The 17,401-nt window shown below is 39.7% G+C and overlaps 1 protein-coding gene across 4 annotated transcripts in view; it reads right to left on the bottom strand.

Moving 5' to 3' along the window:
• Positions 1 to 7,620: 7,620 nt before the first annotated feature.
• Positions 7,621 to 17,401, bottom strand: part of LOC143127423 (asialoglycoprotein receptor 1-like) — a 49,605-nt gene continuing 39,824 nt past the window's right edge. For 3 of the 4 annotated variants that reach the window (XM_076288920.1, XM_076288921.1, XM_076288919.1), the window contains 2 exons: positions 10,171 to 10,280; positions 7,621 to 9,721 (listed from right to left, as the gene is read on the bottom strand). In XM_076288920.1, the coding sequence (XP_076145035.1) occupies positions 9,565 to 9,721; positions 10,171 to 10,280 (267 nt within the window). In that variant the 3' untranslated portion in view covers positions 7,621 to 9,564. Of the gene's footprint in view, positions 9,722 to 10,166; positions 10,281 to 17,401 lie in introns of all 4 variants that reach the window. The other variant, XM_076288922.1, reaches the window with a different exon arrangement.

The raw sequence follows: 17,401 nt of genomic DNA on the forward strand, positions 1-17,401 counted from the left end.
CTCCTGGGACTAACCCCCCCCCACACTCCTGTCTGTCCTATTCTTTCTTTGTCTGTCCTGTCTTATATGTTGTGTTATGTCTTATATGTCACTATGCCTGCATAGAGAAAATTGCCCCTCGGGGATAAATAAAGTTTTTTTAATTGAATTGAATTGAAATAGAGATTGGTTATGGCAGATCCAGAGTGGCTCTGGGCAGATCCAATAGTTTTAAACTTCAACAGAGTACTCACCTTCAAGTAAGTTAATGCTTGGCAATGGAAATGTACGAGTCTGGTAGGACCAGGCTATCTGCTGCACTGAGTTACAAATTCTGAATCTGCCTGTAAATTATTCTACCTTGTGTCTGTTTTCATTTTGTGTTTTTAATCATTCTTTATTTTTAAATAATTTTACCTTGTGCGTTTTATGTTTTCTTTTTTTATTATGATCTTTACCTTTTAAATTATGCTTTTATTTGCTATTACTGTTTGCTTTTGTTTATGTAAAGCACATTGAGTGACCTGTGTATGAAATGCGCTATATAAATAAACTTGACTAGTAAAAACATCAATTAGTTAGTTTAGTTAGTTAGTTTAGTTTAGTTAGTTCCCATGCCTAATAGCATCAATAAACAGCAAGATTAGCAGAAGAGGATGTTTGTGAAGGTGTTAAGGAAGTAACCAATGTGTGTTCCCTTAAAAAAAAAGAAAAACAATGTTAACACATGACCACAGAGGACTTCATTTTCAGACTGGCAGCTGTGTGTCACATGTACAGCAAAATGGTGCAGTGAGAGTAACACACATGCTGAACACTCATGTTCTGTTTTGCTGTTATTAATAATTTCCATTTCTTTGTTACCATTTTGTCCATCATCTCCTATTGTCAACTCTATCTGCTACCCTCTATATAAATGTGTCAGTAATTACATCCACTGAAGGTCCAACAAAAGGGCATGGTTTGTTCCATTTGATCATTTTTGACAAATATATTTCAAAAACACGTCAGCAGTAGGCTGGCTAGTAAGTTGGCTGACTCAATGGGTGATTTATAGAACTTAGGCCTATTGATAAAAGAAAAAAAATACTGATTAGAAATCTACAATTTTCTTTTCTTCAATTGGTAACATCTTCAGATTCATAAAGAATCGATATATAATCAGGTGAAAGAGAGATAAAGACACCTACTATTCAGCTTTGACAGAATAACATTGCAATGAAATGAGCAAAGACACAAGTTAGCATGTATGTAACCTTTCACCACTGCAAGTGGTGTTCACTACAAGAAAAAACCCTTTACTTCCCCCCCTTATAAATGCCATACGTTTGACCTGTGCATAGATTAAGGTTGATTAAAGGACAAACCCTGTTTTCAGATTGTTTCTGATGAAATAGAATGGTTAAGATTGAAATTTGGACATATGCTGCTGGTCTGAGAGTTTTCGGTTTCTGTGGCGCCCCCCTACCTCCACTATGGCTGCATAGGTGCACTGGAACAATCCTTCCTAAAATCCATTAAACTTTTGTTTACAAAGACGTGAAACTCACCGAGTGGTCAGGGGTGTTCACTGATATGCTAACAGAAAAATCGCTGCAAAAGATGATTTCCAACAGGTTTTTTCGTAGTTTATGTGCAACTCCATTGACTTGTATTGGATGTGCTGTGAGTTACGCCGGAAACGGATATGGGGTTGTTTGTATTCTTTCTGTAGTCTTATGCAGTCGTGGTATCATAGGCTACACGCTATCCATATATGTTTAAAAGATCAAAGTTAGCGCCACAATGTATATGAGTTTTCATCATGAAAGTTCCACAGCCAAACAAATAGTAAACGCACAAAATCAAGCCAAATTATTCATGTAGGCTAGGGTGTTAGGCTTATAATGTTATGAACATGACAGGTTATGGACATAACAAATAAGTTAATTTTCCCCCTGTTACAAACATTACGTTACAAAATGTCAAGCTTACCCCAAGTTCTTCCAACTCTGTCATCCCAGGACGTAATGTGGGAATCGCTGTATTTCTCAGGCGAAAGAGCTTTTTGGGCGATTTCTTTCGACCTCCAGCAAAGTCCTCATTAGTAAAATGCAGACCACAGACACTGTGATCCGCTTTCTGCAGATCCTCAACAGATGTGCTCACATCCAACACCAGAAATTCCAGCCACAACTTTAGCCTTTCTGGATCGTTGAAAGGAAGTCTGTGACAACTTTTTTTGCCACGAATTTTCCCGCAATTCGGAACTGCACAAAATCGCCCCTTTATTGGCTGTCTGTTGCAAAATACTTCAAATGCTTATAATTAAGACAGTGATCTTCTGCCAGTGGTTTGCTTGTAATTGGCAAGTGTATGCAAAGGTGCATCATCGCCACCAACTGGGCGGGAGTGTCTATTATTCAAGCTCTCAACAGAAGAATGTACGGGTGTGAGGCATTTGGAAAAACAGCTCCACAGTTTTACAACGAATGGTAAAACACCTGTTGGAAAGCATCTTTTGCAGCAATTTTTGTGTGAGCATATCAGTGAACACCCCTGACCACTCGGTGAGTTTTACGTCTTTGTAAACGAAAGTTTAAAGTGTTTTAGGAAGGATTGTTCCAGTGCACCTATGCAGCCATTGTGGAGGTGGGCGGGGGGCGCTACCACAGAAACCGAAAACTCTCAGACCAGCAGCATATGTCCAAATTTCAATCTTAACCGTTCTATTTCATCAGAAACAATCTGAAAACAGGGCTTTAAGTGTAAAATACCGAAATTGTCCTTAAGTGACAGGCACTTAATTAGATTTAGGCCTACACACCACAAATGTGATGATATTAAAGACAAGTGTGGCCTAATAATTTAAATATCAATATGATGTATTCAAATTACTAAATATGTTTAGCTGTTAGTAATTATGCAGATCATAAAAATACTATAAAATATAGCCGCAAGCGGCAATGGCGGGCCCGAGCACCTGCGGGCCGCAACCCATGACATTTCAGAATCCAACAAAGCACCGACGTGGTGCATTTGTAAAATGTACATATTTGATATGTGTGTTATTTGTTTTTGCATGTTATTTTCTGGCACATTTACTTGCTTGGCCAGGTGGGGCAATATGCAAGGCAGGCCCATTGTGTGTCATCATAATCATAATATATATTAACCTGAGAAATTTCAGATTATTCATTTTAAGCAAAGAACATTTTTTATACACTTTTTGGCCAGATGGTGGCGCTATATTAGGCATGTGAATTACACATGTGAATATCATCACAATAATGATATCCAATATTTTATAAAGTTTCAGATCAACCAATAAAGGCATTACCAATTTCTGGCACATTTTCCTGCTTGGCCAGGTGGTGGCGCTATGCCAGGCAGGCCCATAGGGTGTCTGGATATCATCATAATTATAATATCTATTAACCTGAGAAGTTTCAGACCATTCACTGAAAGCATAGAGCATTTCTGGCATATTTCCTGTTTGGCCAGATGGTGGCGCTATGCTAGGCATGTGAATTATATGTGTGAATATCATCACAATAATGATATCCAATATTTTATAAAGTTTCAGATCAATCACTTAAGGCATTGTCCATTTCTGGCACATTTCCTACTTGGCCAGGTGGTGGCGCTATGTCAGGCAGGCCCATTGGGTGTCTGGATATCAGCATAATCATAATATCTATTAACCTGAGAAGTTTCAGACCATTCATTCAATGCACTGTGATTATATGACACATTTCCAGTTTATATGGTGAGATATTAAAATCATGACATATTACAACATATCAAAAATCCCTTCGCAATTTAACATCAGCAACATCTTGGCATAATGTTAGCCAAATTTCACATGAATCCGGCAAACCGTCTAGGAGGAGTATGTTAAAATTGATCATGTAACATCAATGTAATTGCCATTCTTTCTGTTGCCAGGTGGTGGCGCTATGCCAAATATACATTATGGGCATGTGAATATCATCACTACCATGGTATTCAAAGACCTGTGAAATTTAAAACATTTCAAGCCATGCATGGTGAATTAAGACACATTTATTGTTAACGTGGAAGGGTATTAAAATTCATAGTTTCGCCATTTCGTCAAATTACAACATATCAAAAAAAGCTTCACAATTTAGAATCAGAAGCATATTGGCATCATGTATACCAACTTTCACATGAATCGGATCAATCGTCTAGGAGGAGTACATTAAAATTGATCATGTCCACAATGCACAAAATCCCAATTACCTCACTTCCTGTGGGCGTGGCTAATGGCATGTTAATACAAAAGTTGATTGTTTTTGGGAGTTACACACACCCACCAAATTTGGTGTGTGTATCTAAAACTATATTCCAACCACAAGTCAAAGTGACATAAGGGGGCGCTATGGAGTTCCTGGGCCAAGCCCAGTGCCAAGGCTTTTCCCCTGTGTATTCATGGTACCTCTTGACGTGTGTGCCAAATTTCATGAGTTTTCACCTATGGGAAGAACGTCTTCTGGCATCACAATTCATCACATTTTAGTCCGCACAAAATCCCAAATACCTCACTTCCTGTTGGGCGTGGCTAATGCATTGTACATACGAAAGTTGTTCATCTTGGGGAGATACACATACCTACCGAATTTGATGCGTCTAGCTGAAAGTATGTGCCAACCACTGCCTCAATCACCTAAGGGGGCGCTACTGAGTCCCTTGGCCACGCCCAGGGCCAAGCTCTTGTACCTAACTGCTTTGCGTGACACCTGATATGTGTGCCAAATTTCAAGCGTTTTCGACCATGTTAACCACCTCAAAAAAGGAAAATGCTCTGAGACAAAGTTAAAATAATAATAATAATAATAATAATAATCCTTACAAAAACAATAGGGCCTTGCGCCCTTCGGTGCTCGGGCCCTAATAATTGGCAATATAAAGTTTATATGAATTCCAAAATATGAAATACAGTAGGCTAGAAACGTATCCAACAACAAACCATCAATAACCATCACTTTCTATGTGTGTGTGTGTGTGGAGGGTCAATCAAATTATATGATTGCCATGTTAATGATCACACAAATCACACAAACCAAATCAAATTTTTAAAAATCGCAAAAGTATCAAAATTGAGATTCTTCACTTGCTATTGGTATTGAAACAATAATTGGTGGTATCGTGTCAACAGGAGTTGGGGATGTGTCCCCACCAAAGCTGAGACTTTGGTTATTTGTGAGCATAAACAAACAAACAAACAAATTATTAAATCAAATCCGCTGTATTCATATATTGTCCCATACATTATGCATATTCTATGGGCAAGCAAAAGGGTACAACTGACAGAGATTTTAACATCAATTTGTGTATTATCTAGACAGTGCCTTGACAATATAGTAACAGATGAAATTTAAAACAGTAAAGAACAGCAGGACAAGTTCTTATAGGCAGCAAGTCAAGAACTATCTTTGCAAAAAACCCTGCAAGGTTAATTCCAGTTTCATTTACATTTGTAAGGCTGTGAATAAAAATATTTAAAATCCAAACATGACAAGTACATTAACAGAAAGTGTTCTGGAAATGACACACATTCTAAGATGGCATGAGTGAAATAGTAGCCTGGTAAACCAGACCCTGGAATCTTTCAGGTTAAGGGTCTGGCCACGAGTAATGAAAATGGCCCAATTCGAGGGGCGGCACCAAGCATGCATTTGAAACTCTCACTGCACGCAGTTGGATAACGCTACGACCAATCACAACAATTCACGGTGTGACGTATCCAGTTCTTGCAAAGGAACGATTTGAGGGCGATTTTCTGCTCCTCTTTTAGTTGAAAAGCCAAATCTAAATCCTTTATTGTAGCGGCCAAAGCCGTTTCAAACAACTGGTATTCATCGGTAGCTATCTTGCAATGTTTTCTAGATGATTCCGGACGTCGCAGCACCGTCGTCATCAGTGCAGCTCGCCTTTGTCCCGCCTACACCGATTTGATTGGTCCCTCTCGCTCGAGAGGTAGAAGAAATTTGGATCATTGCTCGTGGCCAGAGTATCTTGCGGGCACAATTCAAATTGTGCTCTCGCGAGAACTCTGGATTTCCAGGGTAGTATAATAGTATAAACAGTGAAGAATATGAATTCTTGGATAACAGATTTCAGCCAAACCTTTTGACCTTTTGAAAAATATCAAAGAAGCAATTCTCGTGCCTGAAATCTAGTTCAACACCTTGCCCAAAGTCTTAATTCATGATGAATCAGATGAAACATGGGTTGCATGTTTCATCTGATTCATCATGAATTAAGACTTTGGGCAAGGTGTTGAACTAGATTTCAGGCACGAGAATTGCTTCTTTGATATTTTTCAAAAGGTCAAAAGGTTTGGCTGAAAACTGTTATCCAAGGTTGTTATACAAGGAAACGTGTTACACAACACGTCCCAATTAGTCAGGGGGCCTATGTGGTTTCTGTGGGATTGAAATGTTAATTTTTGGAGAGTGGTTGGACTGTCTTTAGAGGTCATTGAACATGGAGAAAAATGATGTCTCCATTTTTTTTACCTGTTTTAACCCTATTTTTGTGAAATTGTATATTTCACTATAATTAACACCATAAATATTGATCACTGGCTATGTTGAATAAAGTTCACAAAACAGTTATTTTATTATTTTCAACAGAATGATTGTATGTCAGTATTATGATTGTATGTCAAACAATTAGAGATAAGATCAATAACCAATCAGTTTCACCAAATACACATACTCCATTGCTGAAAGATAGCAAAATCACTGAATCACAGATGAGACCTCAAACAACATTTAATTCATTTACATATACACAACATATTAGATCTCACCTCCACAATGTCCTCATCAAAATCTACAACTAAACCCTATTTGTACTCACCTTCTTAAGACTGGTCTCCCCTTCCTGGATAATGTTTTGCTCTAGATTATAAATAATTCTGTCAGGGCATGTACCACAGTCGTTTAAGACATCTGTTATTAAGCTCTCCCTCAAAAAACCTAGCCTTGTATCTATACTGGTCCTCCTGGACCTCAGCGCTGCCTTTGACAGCATAGACCATGACATACTACTTAGGCTTGAAAATTTGATAGTCATCAAAGACTCAGCACTCGCTTGGTTTAGATCATACCTTCCTAACCGTCAACAATTTGTACAGGTCCATAATAAACCATCTACCCAGATTATGGTAAAATATGGAGTGCCTCAAGGCTCAGTACTGGGGCCCCTTGTTGTTTAGCAGATGATACATAACTATACCTCTCCATAAAACCTAATGAATTAACCCCGTTAGCCAAACTTGACACATGCATAAGAGCTATAAAGACATGGATGATGAATAATTTCCTGCTTGTGAACTCAGATAAAACAGAAGTCATGGTTTTAGGTTCAAAAAGATGAGGGATATCCTATCCACATCACAGGCTACATATAGTGATCTTCCACTGACCTCATCCACAAGTGTTAAAAACCTGGGAGTTATAATTGACCAGGACCTAGCACTAAGTAATCACATAAAACAGATCACCAAAACTTAATTTTATTATTTAAGGAACATTTCAAAGATAAGGAAGTCCTTCTCCTTACCAGATGCCAAGAAATTAATATTTTGTCATCTCAAGGATAGACTATTGCAGTGCTATTATGCTGGCTGTAATAATACCTGTCTAAAGAGCTAACCGTTTATTCAAAATGCAGCTGCTCACACACACAAAAAATATGAACATATTTTCCCCATCCTAGCATCTTTACACTGGCTACCTGTTAAAAGTCATTGACTTCAAAATATTACTTATAGTTCTTGGTTGGTTGCCTGCATTGAAAGAGGACACCTCATGAAGAAGCTCTTTTGTCTGCTTCTGACAGAAGAAGCACTTATCTATGCTGGCAGCAGCTGCTGCTGAACAAGTGTACAAAGTCCCTCTAGATGGACTTGATGCAGTTGCAGGTGTTGCTGCAGGTTCAGAAGATGGTCTACCACGTCTTTTCTGAAGACACTGAGTCCTGCCTGCTTCACATGATTTCTAGTAGCGAATCTTAGCATGCTGCAGATGCTCACTGTTACAGATGGATTTGTAGCAGTTCCTGTGCCAAACTGCTTTGTTCTCTTGTAAGATAACTGCACTGTAACAATGTAATTGTTGGCTGATCTGTGATCCCCATCTCTATACTCTCTCATGGACAAAAACAAGAAATTTGGCATATGTCTCTAGTGATGGTTCATTCACCAGTCCACACATATCTGCCACTGGATACATAGCCCAAAATCTGTTTCTTTTAGAATATGTGTGCCATCACCTGACTAACAGAAAGACACACCTCAGAATATAACCTAACTAGACTGTGCCACCATGGACTATGAAAATGTTCTTGCTCAAATGTAGAAGGCTAGAAGGTCACTAATATCACCAACCATGAAGAACAGAGCACTATGTGCTTCAGGTTATTCGATATTCTAAATTCTATCACTGCCAGCTATCATCAGCCAACTGTCAATGGTAGTCAGGGATGGATTTCTGCATGGGCCTACTGGGCCCAAGCCCAGGGGAGACAAGGAGTCAGGGGGCCCAAGCCATTGCATGGAATCATTGCCTCAATATCAACACATCATATCAACATATAGGCTATGAATCTGATTGAATTAAAGTATTGGCCATCCCCAAAATGCACCAGAATATAGGAAATCACATCAAATAAAAATGTTTAAATGTCCCCCGCAACAATTAGTGGGTGGCCCTTAATACATCTGGGCCCAGGGGCCTGAAAGTTCATAATCCATCCATGCTGGTAGTGTCTCACTTTCTCTTTCTCTCTCTTACACACACACACACACACACACACACACACCTGTCTGTTTGTCTATCTGATCCTTTACCCTTTCTTTTCATCACACTTATATAAGCTACGGAAGGCCTTACAGACTTCAGCTGGTATATGTAAAAGTCTATTAAGTCTATTAAACTTGATTTAACAGAGATCTCTGCACTTTGTGCTCTGAATGGGTGTAGACAAGAACTGACAGAGCAGGCTAGGCCTACACTCAAGAACACTAATAGGCATGAATTGATTGTATTGATATTGAAGTATTATTTTTTTAGCGGACAATTTCGAGAATTTTAGGCACAATTTCTTGTTAAAGAGATCATCAGCCTAAAAATGTTTTATAATGTTGTATTGTTTATGTGGCCCACTTTTGCACACCTTGTAGGCACCAAACCCTATGCTATAATACCAGCAATGTGAGGTTTATGGACAAAACACCATATTTGACCTTTTCTGAATTTGACCTTTGATTTGGGTCCTTCAAAACCTTCAAAAAAAATGGAGACATGTTTTTTTTTACTCTTAAGAACACCTAGAACAAAGATATAATAGTCTCCAAAAATTAACATGCGAATCCCACAGGCCCCCAAATTAGACACATAGCCCCCCCTACTAAATAGATTAATTAACGTGACAGTGACACGTTCAGACGTGAGACTGGGTTGGAAACATAATAGCCATTAACATGTCTTAAAATTTTAAACTTTACATGCAATACAATTAAAGTCAGTATTAATGCTGTGAATGAATGGGTGTTGTGGTTTCATTAGTTTGAATTCAGCCCCTGCAGCTTTTACTTTCACAAATTCTTTTCAAAGATTTACCACAGATTAAATCATTCCACGTTTTTTCCCACTTAGTAATCATGACACAGTCTTCTCCATTTACTGGATCTGCTCCTTTATGGTCATCTGGCTGATTTGGACCCCAATATCTGGATGAAGAGAAAACAGTCCAGAAAGCTCATAAATGTGATACATGTTAATCATAAATGTGATACATGTTAATCATAGCCTGTAATATTACATTAGAAATCATGCTAAGTATTTAAAGTTACACTTTAATAGTGTAAGAGAAAATACCAATAGACACTACTAGTAGATTAATCTAGAAGTGTAGAGACCATAGATATTAGAAACCTAGATACTGCATTGGGCTCCAGAACGTATAATAGCATCGACATCATGGTGGGGGCAACGATTAAATGGGGCAACAGCTGTCTCTGATTGCTGGCAAGTGTTGCCCATAAATAATAAGGTGTTTGCCCCCAGTCATATGGGGGCTGTGTTCACAAACCACCTAATAGAACTTGGTGGAGAATGCGGTATCTAGCTTTCTAATATCTATGGTAGAGACATGGGTAAACATTTGGACTTTACCAACTTTGGGTCTGTGAGGAGTGTGTTGTCCACCCAATGCCAGCTGCCCTCTGGCTGAACCTGAGTTAGACCAATCCAATACACCGTTCCCTTGACCTTGTTCCACAGGAAATCCTGATGTGAAAAATATTACTGTCATCAGTTATCTACACACTCAGGGCCAGATGAACACTTTTGCGCCCACTTCAGGCGTATTTGTTTAGCAACGTGCGTGTAAAATCATTGCGAGGTGTGTACAAACAGGTCGCAAGTAAAAGCGCAAACTGCCTGTCGCGGGAGCTGAAAATGGCTTATGGGTTTTCATATCATATACATTCATGGGAGGATCTAGGGGAAAGTGGGAGTTTAGCGTAAAAAGATGGGAGGGGAAGCGTAAAGAGCGCCTAATTATGTGTAGCGCAGTGCTTAAAAGCATTTAAGTTAAATAAATAAATGCTAAATAACTTAGATTGAATAAAGTTCATAATAACACATTAGAACTAAAGAAATTATCTAATATTAGAATTTAGGAGTAAGCTCAAGAAATAAGAGTATTGTAGTTCATCTCCATTCCATTCATTTTGGGGAAGTGAATGGGATTACGGGAGTTGTAGTTTGATACACAACTGTGTTTAAGTCATGCATGTGTTTAAATTCATTCTAAGAGTTTTTGTTTAAAATATTTCATTGGCAAAGTGAAATGTATAATGTAACATGTAATATTTTGATGTTTGGTGGCAAATATATTTCATTGTATGACTTTTGTATGCATGGAATTACATGTGAGGTGAAAGGTCGCAAACCGCGCGAGAGAGGAGACTGGATAGTTGATGAGAAGCCACGTTGAGGACTTGCTCCGTGCTTTAGTTACTAAACTTTGAAATAGAACGTGATAAACGTTGTATATTTTGCCAGTCGGACTGAATGGTGAATTTGAACGCCGAAGACTTTGTAGTTGTCGAGTGGACGTTTTTGCCAAAGTTGTCATCTCGCCACCGAGAGATGCCTGTCAGTGAGCTGTTGCCAGTCCATGGTCATCGCGTGTGAGAGACTGCCTGCCTGTGCCGGTGCGGTGACTCGACGGGAAATCTACCACTTGGGATTAAGGTATCGTTATTTGTTTCTCATTTGTTTTTGGCCACGCCGACCACACGCTCCAGGCCTGCAACGGTTAAGGCCCGGTTATACTCGACGCACCCGACCTGTAGCGCGACAATGTGACGTCACAGAAGCGCCGTAACCATTTATACTCGCGCGTCGTGGTCACGACACTAGTTGCAATATTCTCCTGAACAGAGGTGTCGCTGTTGTGAAAAGATTAACGCTAACTACGTTAGGCTACACAGCAGAAGAAGCTGCATTAAGAAACACTAGTAGCAGAGAATGTAGACAGGCTCTGCTATTACCTAGCCTCTGTGATGGTACTTCAGACTTTGGTTGCTACTATTCACTAGGGATGGGCAGAACGAGGCTTTGTGAAACAACGAAACGTTCGAAGCAATTTAGTTACGTGTCGAGTTATGTGTCGAGGTTTCGAAACAATCCGACACCCGTAACTCCATGTTAGCAAAACTAGCCACTAGATGTCACCATCACATTTTGACCGTGAAGCACAACTGCTTCAGACGAAGAATATAAATAGCCAACATGGAACGCAAGATTTCGTCCACAGCCACGTGGTTGAGTGGTTAACACACTTGCATTCGGCCGGAGCGTCCGGTGTTCGATTCCCTGCTGGTGCTTAGAAATTTCAGACTATATGCCTTCAATAACAAGAATATTTTTATATCTGCCAGTTAGATGTTTTGTTATTTCAGTTTCATAGTACATTATCCTTTGGAATATGCTGGAGAGGAAAATGCTACAATGGTTTTAAAATGTAGGCTATGCTTATGGCCCAGGGTTTTTTTTGGGAACATGTTGTAGGGAAATAAAGGATACATGTGAAGCAGGTTAGACTAAACAGGTACAACATGGGAAAATAAACAACACATTTTTTGTATGTCAACATACATTTTTATTTAGGAATAGCAGTTGTTCTGCCGTCTTGGCATTTAATCTGTTTCTTGTTTTTGAATAAACCTCCCCAGCCTTGGAAAAAATTCTTTCACAAGGCACACTTGTTGCTGGCATGCACAAATATTTTTTGGCCATCACAGTTAGGTTTGGATAAACCACTCTCCTCTCCTGCCAGTATTTCAAAGGGTCAGCTGTTCTTGAAATAAAGGCATCAGTCATATATTTTTTTACTTCTGCTACTATCTAAATATTAACGTCTCTAGACTATATCTATCTAAACTATCGCTCACTGTCTGTCTCTAGCCTGTCAACTAATCTATATCCCTAACCTATCAATCACAAGAATGCACTATAAATCGCTATATCTCTATATGTCTCTATGTCGCTATATCTCTCAAAATCTCTCTCCTCACAAAAAACCCACAAAGATAGGATGTGTTTGAATGACTTTTAAGCATTCTGGGACTTTGTAATTTAGATCAAACAGGTGTTTACTCGGGTAATTGGCTCGCGCGGTAAGGCTGTGCACCTGTCCAAACCAAATTGAAACACCACGAAGCCTCACTAAGCCATGGTCACATGACATGGGCGTTTTGAACCACACTTCGAAACACTGTTCGAAACACTTGCGTTTCGGAAGCTCGACACTGTTTCGAAACGTCAGCTTCGAGCGTCACATCCCTACTATTCACAACTACCACCATCATTATCATCTAGTTTCCAAGGTGTGCGCACAGGTAGATAGATAGATAGATACTTTAGTCATCCCGAGGGAAATTTTAATCATTTAAACAGTTTAGTTAGCTGGCTAGCTAGCTAGCAGCTGGCTGAGTTTGTGTAATTTCCTGAAGTGGAAAGAGATTTTGTTCAGGCCTTAATAGATATCTTTTGTTTGAAAATAAATCGTTTCTATTCTTTCCTCTTAATTCCATGTGTTGCAACTCTGACTGGTAACTTTGTTAACTTATCCAGCAAACTATTAAAAATTCACGACTGTAACAAAACACTGCAACTCGCTTGCCCTCGAACTAGTCCATCTTCCTGTTTCCGCCTTGTCGCGCTCGTCTGAAAAAAAATGAGTGGTGCGCTACCGTGGGCTACACGGCCAAAACCCTGGCGCGCCAGAGAGATCTACGTCATTTTGACGTCATGTTGTCGCGCTACCGGTCCGGTGCGGCGAGTATAACCGGGCCTTTAGCTGCTAGGTTTTAGATTTTGCCGGCTAGGACTGGGGTGGGTGAATCACGTGTGAATGTGGTGTGTGCGCGTGGGCCCGCGCAGGGCCGCGTTTGGGCATTGGGCAAAGGGGCTGCTGCCCCGGGCCCCGGCCACTAGGGGGCCCCGGCGCGGGACATTTAAAAAAGAAAACAAGTGTCTTATCGTCACCTCTCTTTGCCCGTAACAATGCATTCTATCACAGACAACAATGACTTCGCATGAGACAATTAGGAAATATGAAAGCGGATCTCGAAAAAAGAGAGAGCTTCAGCCAGACGTTCTCAGTAAGGCGCGCCAAAACCACGGCCGTACGCACTGTGCGTATCAGCCAGGCTACTCAACAACGACAGAGAATTTCCCCTGTGTGCGTGTATTCACACCAAATTGGCCTAGGCTACCATAACTTCTCAACTCTGCACAGTAGCCTATTCCATTAACTGCATGCCAGTAGGCTATTTACAATTTTCTGTAAAGTAAAGTGTGTAACGTTATCAATCAACTTAATGCAGAACTATGCACGCGCGCACCTTTTGTTTGAGCAGGAGAGATACACAGGCATGCTACAGAAGTTGTAGGCTAGCTTGTTGTTTTCTATTACTATCTATGCTGGTTATCAGCACACAATGGTACTGTATGAGCTAATTCATTAACTCGAGACTCATCATGGATATAACACGTTTTTTTAAACAACGTAAACAGAAAGGATGGAGACAGCAAAGCGAGAGGAGTTATTTCAAATGGGCAAGCCACAAGCACAAGGTAGGCAAGATTATTGCTTGTCAAAACGTTAGGCTAGCATTACCACTGTTTAGCCATACAACGTAGCCTTCGCTAGAACAAAATTAGGTAACTTTAGCCTTTATAGGGCTATACAAAGTTGTCCAAATAAATAGGTCGTTGTTAGGCGTTGTTGTTATAAAGATATTGCATGTGGATGTTATTAGCCTACTACAGTAGGCTACTTTTTAACTGACCAATGCAGGAACCTAACCGGGACAAATATTATCAAAGCGTTGAAAGTTAGGTGGGTGTGTGCGTACCATCGCATTCATTCCTGCAGGTGCCCTGTCCACTTTTTTCATAACGAGGATCAAAATACTGATAAGTCCACATCAGGGCTCTACAGTGCGCCCATTTCACTCGCACATGCGAGTAAAAATGATGCCGTGCGGTGCAAAAAAATATTTAGGCGCACCATGTCAATGTTTGTCTACAAAATACACCGCAACATCGAGAAACATTATGCAGACCATAGAATCATGTCGCGAATGCAGCATAAAAACTACACCTTCCATCAACGTTAGCAGTTTCGCGTTGTGACTCGCTAGTAGTCGCTTCTATCAAATCCAAGAGTGCGCAGAAAAAGCGGAAAGTTAACATGCCTTTAAGCCCAGTTGACGTATTGGCTGCAATATGCAAAATATAGCTGTAGCGAACCGGCACAAAAGTAGCCTCCCGTAATACTCACATTTTATTCAAAGGTAGAACGCTACTGACAACTCCAGGCTTCCACGCATGCTTGTTTGTTTACACAGAGTGTGTGTAAGTGCAAAACGAAAGTAGGCCTAACGTTTGCCTACTGCCCCCATCAATGCAGATATTTCAAATAAAAACTAAAAGTATAAAACATATATCCTTGATTAGCCTATGTTGGGTTTTGTGGAAGAGAAAATGGACTGTTTTAGTAGTAGTATTAGGCAGTATGCAGTCAGATAGGTCACCATGGGCATATTTGGATTAGCTACAGATGGATTCATAAATAAATTAGCCTACATTTGGCAGGATACTTGATATACAGGCTAAATGCAAATATGGCAATGTATTATATTATTTTACATTAACAAAATGTAGGAAAATAGAACAGACTGAAAATAAAGTAGGCACTGATCTTTAAAATCCTGTTTCCTGTAGCCTAAATGTTGTCAGTCATTCTTAATATTCACAATTGGTGCACTGGCTTGTTTAACTGTTAGCTGCAGTATAATGTTAGATTATGTGTAAGTTAAGTACAGAACTGACTGTGCGCCCAAATTTTTGTCTGTGCTCCTACATTCTTTAACTTCGGCGCACAAGTGCTCCTGGAAAAAAATGTTAGTGTAGAGCCCTGCACGTCTAGGCATACTACCCCTGTCCCTGACAACGTTACTGTTATCTATGGCAAGCCGATTGAGCATTTATTCAGATATCTTGATATCAGGCATAATTGTCGTGTACATGCAAGCCATTTCTGTCCACTAGTTAACTAGTGAGCCATTTCTGTGTGAACTAGTTAACTAGTGACAGCCAAAATGCTCACTAGTTAACTAGTAAGGCCCAAATTCTCTCTAGTTAAGTAGTTCATATGTTTCATATCTTACTAGTTAACTAGTAATGCTCAGCATGTTCACTAGTTAACTAGTGGACACTGAAATGTGCACTAGTTCAGTGTTTCTCAAACTTTTTCAGATGAAGGACCACTTAACCAATAAAACAGAAACGCACGGACCACCTAGGTTAAAAAAAAAAAAAAAGATTAGATCTACTTCAACAGTATATTAGCCTACACAATAGGCTACTCACATGAACCACCTTGCTTATTGTCTTTGCACTTTGCTTATTGTGTTCATATGGTTTAAACTGACTTATTTTACATAGACAGTGTTGCAGAACTGTTTGGATTTATATACAAGTTGGGTCAATATAGCAGACAACTCATCTATATCATCTATATCATATAGTCTGCTTGTGGACCACTTGGGATAGCTTGCGGACCACCAGTGGTCCCCGGACCACACTTTGAGAAACACTGCACTAGTTAACTAGTTTAAAGACTTCTATATTTTACTAGTCAACTAGTAAGGTACAAAAATGTTTACTAGCTGACTACTGAATGTCAAATTCCCACTTGTTAACTTCTATGTAATTTGGCCAGCCGCTTGGGCATTTATTCTGATATCTTGATATCAGGCCAACATGCAAGCCATTTTTGTCAACTAGTTAACTAGTGAGACATGTTTGTGCACACTAGTTAACTAGTGACAGCATAAATGCCCACTAGTTAACTAGTGAACACATATTAGCTTCACTAGTTAACTAGTGAGAGCCAGAAATGTCCACTAGTTAACTAGTAAAGGCCAAAATGCATACCAGTCAGCTAGTTGAAGGCTTTTGGGTCTCACTAGTTAACTAGTGACAGCCAAAAATGTGCACATGTTTACTAGTGAAGGCAAAACTTCTCACTAGTTAACTAGTTGGAGTAGGTCAATGTCACTAGTTAACTAGTGAACCATAAATGGCTTACTAGCTAGCTAGGTGATGGCAGCAGGCTCACTAGTTAACTAGTTGATGCATCCTTTGTCCAAACTAACTAGTGAGGTCATAACTAGTATACTAGTTGAAGCCTAAATTCACACTAGTCAGCTAGTGGCGCAGAATTCAAATTAGGAGGCGGAGAACTCTGGAAATTGAGGCTTTCTATTGGCTCCCTATGTCCAAATAGAAGATGACAACCAATCACATTGCAGAATTTCACAAAATCCCACCCACAACATTTGCATGTGGCACACAAGTTAACATGCTGGCCAAAGGAACTTTAACTAGTAAACTAGTGGCTTCAGTGTGACACTTACATGTAAACTAGTGAAGGCAGAACTGCTCACTAGTTAACTAGTGAAGACACAAATGCCCACTAGTTAACTAGTGAGGTCTAAAAAGTGTCACTAGTTTACTAGTGTGCACCAAAACACCCACTAGTGAATTAGTGATGGCAATTTCCATTCGACTAGTTAACTAGTGAGGTGCAAAAAGTGTCACTAGTTTACTAGTGTGCCCCAAAATGCCCACTAGTTAACTAGTGAAGGCCATTTCAGCCCCACTAGTTAACTAGTGAGATGCCAAAATGGTCACTTGTTAACATGTAAAGGCCAAAATACCCACTAGTGAGGGTGTTGTGGGGCTTACTAGTTAACTAGTGCCATGTATATTTTGTTCACTAGTTAACTAGTTACACCTAAAAAGAGAAACAAGCTGACCGTTTTTGT

This window comes from Alosa pseudoharengus, unplaced genomic scaffold, assembly GCF_046254945.1.
Source record: "Alosa pseudoharengus isolate Yale_2024_CS ecotype anadromous, Long Island Sound unplaced genomic scaffold, YU_APseudo_1.1 YU_APseudo_1.1_scf_17, whole genome shotgun sequence".
In the NCBI taxonomy this organism is placed as follows: Eukaryota; Metazoa; Chordata; class Actinopteri; order Clupeiformes; family Clupeidae; genus Alosa; species Alosa pseudoharengus.